Source organism: Crinia signifera, chromosome 3 (genome assembly GCF_055691185.1).
Source record: "Crinia signifera chromosome 3, ASM5569118v1, whole genome shotgun sequence".
NCBI lineage: Eukaryota > Metazoa > Chordata > Amphibia > Anura > Myobatrachidae > Crinia > Crinia signifera.
Genome location: NC_139219.1, coordinates 167,644,980 through 167,657,789, shown reverse-complemented (window position 1 = coordinate 167,657,789; position 12,810 = coordinate 167,644,980). Strand labels below are relative to the sequence as shown.

The following is a 12,810-nucleotide window of genomic DNA, read 5'->3' as shown; positions in this document are numbered from 1 at the left end:
TCTAAATCTGCACCACCGTTCACTTCAGAAATAGGAATACTATTTTAATCCTATAAATAATAACAAAATAATAATAAGACACATAGGGCCTTATTTTGGTTAATTCTTTCTGACAAAATCCATCTTAAGGGGTGTACACACGGAGCAAATTTGTGCTATTTTCTAAGCAATCTGACTAGATTGCTTAGAAAGTAAGCACAGATCTCTCCGTGTGTATGCTCCGAGAGATTTAATATCTCTTGCTAACTAAGTCAGTGCATGCAGTCACAATCTAGTCAGATTGCTTAGCAAATGACTGCAAATCTCTCTGTGTGTACAGAATGAGAGATACTGATCACAATCTCTCATTCTGAACCATTACCCTGACTTTTTTTGCTTAAGCAAAATCGCTGAGCAAAATCACTTAGCACAAATCTCTGCATGTGTATGTGCTCCCCATGGGAGATCTTGACACCAGCAAAATAGCTTAGCAAAATAGCTTAGCAAAATTGCTTAGCACAGATCTCTACGTGTGTATGCCCCTTATGATGGACAAAACCATGTGCACTGCAGGGGGGGCAGATGTAACATGTGCAGAGAGAATTAGATTTGGGTGAGTTATTTTGTTTCTGTGCAGGGAAAATACTGACTGCTTTATTTTTACACTGCAATATAGATCTCACTTTGAAGTAAAACCCCACCTAAATCTAATTCTCTCTGCACAAGTAACACCTGCCCCACCTGCAGTGCACATGGTTTTGCCCATCTAAGAAGGATTTTGTCAGAAAGAATGAACCAAAATAAGGCCCATAGTCTCTTGCATGTTTGCAATAAAACTATTCTTGATCAGATATCCAGTGACACATGCATTTATGTTTTTCTTTTACCTATCTTCACTCTTCCTCTTTCTGGGCCTTCCCCCATTACCAGGATATTTGCTGGTTTCTGCAAAACATAAAAATTACTTAATTAAGTCTCTTTATAGCCCTTATTGTACCTTACATTATAAAATGGGATAAAATATCATTATTGAGTTTATTTTTAGAACATATTTAATAAGCTGATTTAATTGGTTTGGTAACTAGAGTAAAATATGATTACAAGGACATTTGAGGTTAACATGGATGATAAAACTGGTCTCTAGTTTGTTATCCACAATCAAATAAATACATACCAGTAGAAAAATAAATCAAACTATTTTATTCTTAATTATCACAAATATGAATCTACAAACATTGCTATACAATGTTTACTTTACATATTAGCTATATCGATAATTAATTCATAGACTCTGCGGGCAATTTAATTCTTGATGATGTCCATAAAGTGCAACCTACCATAATTCCCATGAATGTACGCAGACTAACTACGTGCAGCCTATACCCAAGAATTGATTTACCCTTAGTACTTTTAAATGCTCCTTATTAATACTTTTATTATTATTATTATTATTATTATTATTTTAAATGTGTTTATTTATTTTACTTCTTCAGATACAATGTATAGCAGGGGTGGCCAACCAATCAGAGGCAAAGAGTCAAAAAATATGTTCTGGTAATACAAAGAGCCGATACTATGCAAAGTGGGTGTGGCCTAGCTCCTGAAAGGCCACTCCCCATTTTGAAATAGGTTGTGGCCTATATACAGATCAGCCAGTTTCCATATCTTTCTGTCTCGGGGTGCCGTTTGTTGAGAATGGGAAGCGTCTGCATATGAGACAATCGTGCATACCCGTCTCGGCAACTGGCGCGCTGAGACAGAACGATGTGGCACAGCAGCCGGATAGATGAAACTTTCTCCATCCGTATATGTAGGTAAAGACAGATAGATTGATCGATCGATAGTGGGTGGTACCAGGGTACACAGGGCGGCACTCAAGCATCAGAAATTGAAGACCAAACCAGCAAGTAGTTGTAAAGATTCAGTAATTTAATACCATTTAATACAAGCAAAATGACACCTAAATAGAAGAAAGACACCCGGGCAGGATGCTAGTGAAGCCCGGCCCGCTCCAGAGCATCATCAGACACTGCCTTCTGCAGTCCCTTTGAGTACCACCTGCACCACAAGATTATATATATATATATATATATATATATATATCGAAAACAGAGGGGTAGTGACCCTTTTTCTGCGCTAATGTGGGGGCAGCACTTCTATTATGCCTTGCTGTTAATAAAGGCACGATGGATACAAATAGAAAGTAATAGGAGTGCGCCCTAAGAACAGTTTAACACCACAGAACATGTACAGTTAAAATATCTGTATTTATTACAGCAATAGAGTACATATAAAAAAAACTGTTTTGACATAAAATTTGATCGGTAAGTCCAAACAGAATGATCCCAGAGCAGGAAACAACCCTACGCGTTTCGTCCGTTTAGGACTTCATCAGGGGTAATTCTGGATCTAAGTGGTGAAACATACATCAAAAATTATAAAAAATCTTTATCTATTAAAATGCTATAAGTATATAGTAAAGTAAAAAAGGCCTTTAGGGCAGGAGATAAGACATCGAATGGGAGGAGAAGGAGGAATAGAGAACGAGAGGATGTGGCAGTGACATGGTCGGAGGTTTTAAGGAGAAACTCAAAAAGATCCCGAAAGTCACCAATGTTTTATATAGGAGTTCGAAGAAAGTTTTTATTTACATACCCAATTCTATTAAATGAAATGATTATTTTCCCGCATAAGATGATAATTGGGGGAAGTATGCTGTTAATAAACGGTCTATAAGGATTGTCAGCTTCAATTCTTGGGCGTGGTATCACAAAAAGGCTCCAAGGTAACCTATAGGTAGATAAAGTCCCCGTGAATCCTTATTTCCTTATTCTAGGGCTTAATAGTGTGGTGCCACATATAAAGAAAAAGGAGAGAGGCATACCAAAGTTTTTGTACTTAGATGTTGAACGAGGATGCAGATGAGCATAGGCGACAGTAAATAATCGATATGGAGTAAACAATATCCAGTTCAATAGTCACGTAATGAGCTTCTACAAACAAATAGGGTGGTACATAAATTTTACACATATTATACATAGTCAGTTTAATACAGCGAAAGAGTTATTAGATATGTATAGGAAGCTAAGCGCTGATATGTCATAACATTATTCTCTTAATTTAATTGTATACAAGAAAGGTTTTAATCCAAAATGAAGAAACAACAAAGGGGATATAGATTCCACATTGGTATTTTTAAGACCAAATAAGCATGTCTATAAAGCAATCTAATATAGGTGGTTTTACACATCACAGAGCCAGTGGATACTGTGTTACAAACTTACAGGCATAGTTAAACACTAAATAGTCAACAGTACATATAGTATAGCCTATATATAGGATCAAACAAACGCAACCTTACCAGGGAGCCAAAAGCTGTGTGTATTCCAATGGAAGTACCGCGTACAATGAAGCGATGGCTCAAGGGGTTTAAATACCCTGTGGTTAATGATCATCACTTCCTGTATAATTAGGAGGGAATGTGTGCTGAACAGCTCCTCTATCCAAGATAGTGAGAAACCCTAAATGGGGAATGAAGGGGTAGTGAGTCTGACTCAAGGGGCTATAAAAATTCAATGGAAATTTGAGGCAATCGGACCAAAAACTAAGTTATCCGCAGTTGGAACGCACTCGATCGCGTTGTGCGTTCCACCTGCAGCGGGACGTCATATCCGGTTCCGGTATGTGTTCCAATAGCGGAGTATTAACTATAGCTAATACCCTTAGAGCGTGCGTAATAAGTATCTCAAACTCATCATATGTACACAGTAAGTACAAAATGGGCTGGAGCGCAAAGAGATAATAATATATAAGCAATAAATGCAAACGGACTGGAGCGCAGAGAGATGACGTCATGCGTCTCACTCTGCGTTCCACGGCTTCCAAGTATGGAAGCAGCATATTATACAGACGTGGGCAGTATCTAACCTGTGAATAGAGCTCTAATAGAAAAATAAAAATAATAATAATAAGGCAACAGTACATATATCGGACTGCACAAAATAAGTAGGATGTGCTACAATAAACGTGAATAATATTCAGGTACGCATGGTGATGACGTCATGCGTCTCACCTGCGTTCCAAAACTTCCAAGTAAGGAAAACACCCCATAGTGCTGAAGTGGGCAGTATCTAACTATCGGACCTTATTGGTCCATATTACTATAAAAAATCTATATCATAATTAAAGGGAAAGGGGTTGAAATACATAAGTTACAACTAATATGTAAATATACATGGGCTAATATTAATATCAGGGTATCCATCATATATAAATATAGTGAACAGGTGTATCTAGTGAAAACGTCAAGTAGCTCGCCCTACATAACTAAATGTGGAAACCACACACTATACTAACATAAATAGTATTAGGTCTTATAGGTTCTATATAATTTTATTTAAAGGGGAATTGGACAATAATTTTATAATAATTATACAGTGTGGCCAAAAAACTTATATGACCGGAAGTGGAAAAAATATATAAAAAATATATAAAAAATGGATATATATAAATAATGTGAAAAAATCTACAACCAAATAAGGGGAAGGTATGTATGTGTCTTATGAATACACTGAATATATAAAGACAGCAAAAGTAAAAATACCCTTGATGTCTGTTAGACCAGGTTTATAGTTAGTTTGATCCCATATGTACAATAATTTTTAGTGGTATGGACCTCCAACAAAGTCCATAAAGGTACAAAAACAGAAGGGCTGAGTAGACCAATAGGCAAGAAAAAGGAAGAAATAATAAGGAATGGGCACTTAAGACAGTATATACAGATGCCTAATGTCATCTGAGGTATAAAATAACGAAGCGGGAGTTATTCTAGGAAGGACACTATGTCGATATTTTCGTTGAGTCCTCTAGGAGAAAGGGATTGTAAAGAATAAATCCAAAAGGTCTCACGTTTAGATAACGTGAGTTCCCTATTGCCCCCTCTTGGATTAGGTGGAACATGTTCCAAAGCGGTGAAGGAAAAATTGCTCTTATCAGGGGTCGCATTATGTTTTTCTAAAAAATGGCGTGGTAAGTTGTGAGAGGTCAGTTTGTTCTTAATATTCCTCAGGTGTTCCTGAATCCGGAGTTTCAACATTCGTTTGGTCTTTCCGATATAGTGCATCCCGCATCCGCAGGTAATCCTGTAGATTATAAAGTTTGAAGTGCAAGAGCAAGAATAGTTAAGGGAATAGACTTTATTTTTCTTCGGATTTCCAAGTGAATGTTTTCCTTTCTAAATATTTGCAGCAAATACATTTAGTGCACGGGGAGCACTTAACTGCACTTAAAAAATGTTTGCTTTGTTCAGGTTTGTTCAGCCGGAACTGGCTGGGGGCAACTAGACTTTTTAAATTGGCCGCTCTACGGTTGACAACGTTTGGTCTTGGGGGTAGTGTTGGCCCCAAGATGGGATCCTTTAACAAGATATGCCAGTGTTTATTCAAGACTTTTTTGATCAGATGATTCTCTCTGTTGTACTGGGTGATGAAGGGGCGGACCTGCTGCTTTGTTTCTTTAGGTGTTTTAATGGATAGCATTTTCTTTCTGTCTAGTAATGCTGCCTTAGATCTAGCTTCATTAATTTTCTCAACATTACAGTAGGAGCAAGTTTCATCTTTGCTCCTTTGGCCATGGCTAGCCATGGCCAGCCATGGCCAGCCATGGCCAGCCATGGCCAGCCATGGCTATTCTATTGTTCTCAGCTGCAATACGTATTGTATTGCAGCTGAGAACAATAGAATAGCCATGGCTAGCCATGGCTAGCCACACCCAAAGGAGCAAAGATGAAACTTGCTCCTACTGTATATCCACGTTCGATGAATCGTTTCATTAAAATTTCAGACTGATGTAGATACACCTCATGGTCAGAGCAATTCCTCCTTAGTCGGGTAAATTGTGCATATGGCACTCCATCTTTCCACCTCGGGTGGTGACAGCTGTCGTAAGGGATGAAGCTATTCGCATCCACGTCTTTAAAAAAAAGTCATGGTGCTAACTTGTTCCCCTGGTATCCCCCTCAGGGACAAATCCAAAAAATCGATGTTTGTTTTATCTGCCTTTAAAGTGAACTTTAAGTTGAAGTTATTAATCTGGAGGTAAGCATTAAACTCAGTGATGCTTGATAGGTCGCCTTCCCAGATGAACAATAAGTCGTCAATAAAGCGCTGGAAGAATTTTATATGCCGTTCGAATCTTGAGCCATAGATGTAAGTGTCCTCCCAGACGCCCATCAGCAGGTTAGCGTACGATGGGGCAAACTTAGTCCCCATCGCAGTACCGTTTTGTTGGAGATAGAATCCCCCATTGAACTCAAAAAAATTGTGCGTCAAAATGTACTGGATACTGGTGAGGATAAATTGGCGTTCTTGTGCCGACATAGTGGGATCTTTTAATAATGTAGCCTCCACTGCTTGTATTCCTTTAAGATGAGGGATCGAGGAATAAAGGGCCTGCACATCAACAGTTATCCAATAAAGATTTTCTTGCCAAATGAAAGGTTCTAGTTTTTGTAGCACAGACGTAGAGTCCTTAAGGTGGGATTTATTAAGGATCACATAAGGCTGCAATAAAAGGTCAATAAAATGTGACAGGTTGGCGCTGAGGGATTGGACCCCTGCAACAATTGGTCTTCCCGGTGGACATTTCTTATCCTTATGGATTTTTGGTATATGATAAAAAACCGCCATAACCGGATGTTTAACAAATAAATATTCAAATTCTGTTTTTGTGATGAGATTCTTCTTAAGTGCATCCATTAGTATTATATACAGTTCTTCCTGAAAGCCATTTGTGGGGTCTTCTTGTAACTTGCTATATGTCAGTTGGTCATCCAAGATTTTAGCAGCTTCCGTAAGGTATGCTTCTGTGGTCTGTACGACCACAGCTCCACCTTTATCAGCCCCTTTCACTATAAGTTCTTTATCTTTCTTTAGAGTCTTAATCGCATGTTTCTCTTGGGTATTCAAGTTGTTTTTAAACTTATTGTTGGTCACTTTTAATTTCCTAAAATCATCACTCACTGAATCATAAAAAATATTGATAAAGCTGCCCCTAGACTCTACAGGGTAAAACTTAGAAGGAAGAGCAACTCAAGGTGGTGCTTTGATGTCGGCTTCAGGTTTGACCATAGGATTCTTCAAAAAATGTCTCTGTAAGGTTAAGTTTCTAGTAAACTTATTCAGATCAATGTATAGATCGAACTTGTTTACATGTGCATCAGGTGCAAATTTGAGCCCTTTATTTAAAATTGAGACCTGCGTTGGAGGTAGTTGCCTCGTAGAGAGGTCAACAACCCCTGTCTCTGTGGGTTCTGGCTGAACGTTGCTTTTCTTTTTTGGGGGCTTCTTTCTCCCCCCTCTGCACCCCCGTCTTCTCCGATCAGGACTCTCTTCGTTCCTTGAGGTGAATCTATCTGAGTGAATAATTCTTCTTCCCTTTGTACAATAGGTCGATTGTGTGTACTTTTCCCATCTAAAAAATGTTTAGAACGGTTTTGGACAGGGGAAGGTGTGGTGTAGTTTCTATCATAATGACGATCAGATGCAGTTCTCTCATGATGAGTATCATACCTTCTGGGGCCCGAATAATCTCTTCTAAATCTAGGGCCTGAGTTATCTCTGGGATTTCTGTGTCCCGAGCGGTCTCTAAGATTCTTATACCGCGTGGTATACCCTTGATGATTATTTCTAAAGATTGGTTGTTGCCATCTATTGAATCTTTCGTTAGTTTGATAGTTCTGGCGTCTATGGTCCTCATTAGGATTTCTTTTCTCCTGTCTTTGTTGGTAAGTGTTATATTCGTTTCTTCTTTCGAAGTTCGACCAGTTACGTATTTTACCGTTAAGGTAGTCGTTTTTGTCACGGGTGAATTTTCTTTGTTTCCTTTGTATTATTTCATTTTCTTCCTCATCGAGTTTTATATATATATATATATTTATTTATATAGATATATATCAACACTTTTGTACCTCAAGTATATAAAAACCCATTTTAGTTAAAAAAATTCTTTAAAAGGGCCCTGCTTACCAGGGAACATGGGGGACAGCCAGGAGGGGGATCAGGATGATAGGCGGAGCAGGATCAGGAGCGGAACATGCTGTGAGTAGTATTGAACAGGCACTGCTGCTGCCAGCGAGCTCCTAACATAATAGCGCATGCGCCGGATCACTCCTTATGTGGCCGAAGCCAGGGCGCGCACGCACACTCATTCATTCTAGGGATAATTTGTGTTAGGAGCCAAATAACCTAAAGATAGAATTGCCAGCAGACAGAAAGGGGTGCGCGTGCACAAGACATACAAGACATACACGACATTCTGATGGAGCCCTCCACCGCTCTGCAGTAGCTCCCCCAGTCTGCCCCCACTCCCTGCCCATCTCCCAGGGAAGCAGCTCCTGCCACCTTGCTCACAGGAACATGTGAGCGTGTGAGACATCAAATGGAGCTCCATGCACCATTATATTTTTGGAATTTGGGAGGAAACCTGAGTACCTGGAGGAAACCCACCCAAGTAAGGGAAGAATATACAAACTCTGCACGGGTACTGCCATGGTGGGAATCGAACCTAAGGCCTCATTGCTGTAAGGCAGTAATGCTAAACATTAAACAAGAATCAATTCAAATGGTTCCTGGCCAAATCTTCTGAACCCCAAAAAGATCCTTAAAGAAATCAGATCGGGCAAATGAGTGTCAGTGTAAAACTAGCATGTTTATGGAAAAATAAAAATAAGACCTATTGAGGGGCTAAAGTCACTTAACTGTAAATGAGAGCACTGATGAATCTTTGAAAATCACTTAAATATGTCATTAATATTTGTTGTTCATTGTACACAAAAGTATATCTTTCAGATGAATTATTTAAACTGCAATGTTATATATACAGATATCTACAGTGACACTTACAAAAATAAAAGAATTACCGTGGTCAGTCTGCATATACACCATTAAAAAACTACGTAAACATTGACTTTAAATATATTTGTGTCATGCATTGTCAAAGTACTATGATATAAACAACTTGCTACATTAGAAAATCTCAAACTTTACTCTAAGGGCAGTGGCGTAACTATAAATTTTGCTCCCCCCTGCCAAAAAGTTTGTGCCCCCCGGGCTCCTCTCCAGCAGGATAGAGGAAGAGAGACCAGCAGACACTGCTGCTTCCCTTGGCTCCGATGCATCCCAGGCCGCCCTAGCTAGCACATCCGCCTGCCCATCCTGTACACAGTAGCCAATAGCCGGCTCTGTGTCCAGTCAATTGAATCAGTGGGGGGATTTGTCATCTATGCCATGGCCGCATCCACGCTACGGCTGAATCGCCTCCGGTGTTCAGCCAGTGGGCAGCAGCATGTCAGTGCGTTGAGCAGGTGCCGGCGCCCACACAGACCCCACTGACGCTTGCTCTCCCCCAAGTGGCTGCCTTACAGTAGTTAAACTACTGTCTATGGTACAGATACATTAGGTGTAGAAAGTGCTGTAAGTGGACATCTCAGATGCACAGACGTACACCAGGGAAGGGCTTTATAGTGGCATGTTCATAAAGAAGCAGGTGTGACTGAGGCAAAAGATCATACCTACCTGTTTTTAAGGGGCAAGTCTCCCTCATCTCACCTCCCCCCCCCCCCCCCTACTCCCATACCATCCACTCACCACAAAAAGTGGGTGGTAGTGGTGATGCAATTCATAATGTAGGAATTGCAAAGGGGGTTGGGGGCTGGATACGATGGTGCAAATGTTTCCACTCTCACAGACTACTTACACTACTCCCCGAACCACCTCCTCCACGCCCCATGTGACCCAGCCAATAAGTAGGCAAGCCTGAGCTACTGGCAGGTGCAAAATCGCTGATATGGAACTGAGCTGGGTCTTTTAAATAGTTATATAAATTATATTGCATGACGTGCATTATTAGATATTGATTATGGATAGTTAACCCTTAACACATAATCAAATTACCAGATAATTCCCAAAATAGTCAATGAGCAGCAGTGTTCTTTATAATCTGGAAAAACTAAGTATGTTCCAAAAAAACTACAGCATTTGTTATCATTTTAAGCAAATATGCAAATTTGCTTTAGTATATTTGCCTATACACGCACCGATTTTGTGTGCTGTGCGTTTTGAACTTCAAGCTGCCATGCGATTTTGGCACTTGAAGTGGATGCGATGTACTGTACTTTGCGGATGCGGTGCGATGCGATTTCAGACTTTTTAAAAAAAAAGTTAATAGTTACTAATGGACCTCGCATCGCATCGCATGTACTCCAAAACTGATGCAATGAAGCACAAAAAGTACTGCCTGCAGATACTTTTTGTGCTATACAATATTGTACCCGCAGGGACGCGCATCGCATCGCATCCCCCGCAGGTACACTGTGCGATTATCGCACATGCGATGCGCTTTGAACTTTAAAAGTTCAAAACGCATAAAATAATCGCAGCTTGTATGGGCACCTTAAGTGTTTTATTCTGTAATAGTTCTCCCTACTCTAAAATGCCAGCAGCAGTGAAGAATATAGCTGCATGATAGTGCACAGGCTGAAAAAGCCCGGGTCACCATGGGAACAAAGCCAGCTTCAAAGAGTTCTCACCTATAGGTTATTATTATCAACATGTTAGCTACCAACATCTCCTTCAAAATCTTTATTTAATGTAAGTCCCAAAAGAAAAGCCTCCTGCTGAGGAGTCAAGTAATAGAACACAACTGAACCTGGAGTGTTCTTGTACAAATGCAGGGAAATTAAACAAAAATCTATCTAGAGCTCATCAAATCATGTCCATTATAGAGCTATTATGCATTCTATACAATAGTAAAAAGTGAACATTTTTGAGGCGTGGCTACGGAGGGCAGGGAGTGAGACGCAGGTTGCTGCTCTCTCCTGCTCCAAGCCAAAGCAAATATCCTGTTTTGATATCCCCCAGTGAAGTCTGATTGCTGACGGGTAAAAGGAGGAGTTCTACCCCCATACTCAGCCTGGAGCAGTGATTGCCGTGTGGACCGGGTGACGCGCTCACTGAGCGACGGAGAGGTGGACGACCGGGAAAGGAAGAGAGACACGTGCGGCTGGAACGCAGCGCCCATTGGGGAAGCCAGAGCGGTGCACAGCGGGCCGGGTGAGAGCAGGTGCCGCTGAAAAACACAGAGAACCGCTCCCTGCAGACGCAGACGCCGCAGCACCCCCGCCATTTGCTACCTCGGGCCGGGAGTAGGTGCAGGGCAGCAGTGAGCCAGGTGAGAGCCGGAGCAGCAGCTGGAGGATACTTGGAAAGAGTGAGCCGGAGGAGTCAGGAGTGGTGGTTCGGCTGAGTCAGAGGCCAGACGGCAGTGTGATAGAATCGGCTGGTGGGGGCACAGACTGGCTGGCTGGCAGACTGATTCCTTCCCCAATTAAACAAAAGGAAGAAGGCGCAAGCAATTGGAGGAGGATTCTCCCCTGACCCCCTTGTGTGCGGTAAAGTTTGGTCTTTTATAAGCAGCATTAAATGTGAGTAACACCTCTCCTTCCTGATAAAATCATTCTAAATCCTTCAATCAAGATGGTTTGTGCACTGTGAGAAAGACTGAGGGGGAGGAAAGGAAAGAATAAACAGAGTGAGAATATATAGTATAATCAAGGAGTACTGGGACTGAGAAATACATCCACATATTAATAAATAGACACGGCACAATTGGTGTCCCCTGTTCCCGTGCCTTTCCCCCTGTCTATAAATTTAATTTCCCATTAAAAAGGAAAAATGGGGAAAACGGAAAAATCTGCCGCTGCCAACAAGCTTGCAAAATTCTCAAGGCAACCGGCCACCCCAACGCCCTCCACCAGAGAGGAGATTTCTCCCCCGGCAACCCCCCCTGATCTAGAGCCAAATGCCTCCTCCATACAAAAAGTGCTCGATGCCCTGGCGGCAAGTGAGGGAAGGTTAACTAACAAAATTGACAAAGTCCAGGAGGACCTGGACGTGATTCGCCAGTCGGTCCAAAGGGTTAAAGAGCGGGTTAAGGAGGTAGAACACCGCACCTCATCCTTGGAGTCCCTCTGGTGACACAAATAGAGGACATGGCTACTCAAATAAAGCTGATTAACATCAAGATGACCGATATGGAAGGGAGATTTCGGAGAAATAATTTAAGATTCGTGGGTTTACCTGAGAAGACGGAGGGGTCAAATCCCGAGATCTTCTTGGAAAACTGGTTAATAAAAGCATACGGCCAAGAGGCCTTCTACAAATATTTCTCGGTAGAAAGAGCACACCGAGTCCCTATGAGAGCACCCCCCCCCCCCCCCCCCAGGAGCACCAGCCCGTACGTGTATTGCAAAAATATTGCACTTCTCAGACCGGGACACAATTTTGAAATTGAATAGAGCTAAAGGCCCATTGCTATGGGACAATACGAGGGTTTAGGTGTTCCCAGACTATGCTGTGGGAGTACAGAAGCAAAGAGCTCAATACTATGAAATTAAGAAACGTCTTAGAGAGCTAGAGATTCAGTATGCAGTCCTTTTCTAAGCCAAACTTCAGGTGGTGCATGAAGGCAATACAAAATTCTTCTTAACATCAAAAGAGGCCGCAGCCTGGCTGGACTATAAATTTCCAGGCAAACGTACAATGGACACTAGCTAATATGCACGACAAGGAGTGAATAGATGGCTCAGCTTAGTTTGGCCAGGATATTACAGTAATAATGTTAGAATAAAATCATAGGGATATGGATAACTATGCTAAGGGGGGAGGAGGGAAAGGGAAGGGAAAGGGGAAAATTATTATTATTTTTTGTTTTCTTTTCTCCTTTTTGTTTTGTTTCTCTTCTCTTTTCTTTTGTTGTTATTGCTATGGCATATGT

The 12,810-nt window shown here is 41.1% G+C and overlaps 1 protein-coding gene across 3 annotated transcripts in view; it reads right to left on the bottom strand.

The window, feature by feature from the left end:
- Nucleotides 1-12,810, bottom strand: part of CDK19 (cyclin dependent kinase 19) — a 224,938-nt gene that overhangs the window by 103,043 nt on the left and 109,085 nt on the right. For all 3 annotated transcript variants that reach the window (XM_083176902.1, XM_083176899.1, XM_083176900.1), the window contains one exon: nt 867-924. In XM_083176902.1, coding sequence (XP_083033028.1) covers nt 867-924 — 58 coding nt within the window. The remainder of the gene's footprint in view (nt 1-866; nt 925-12,810) is intronic.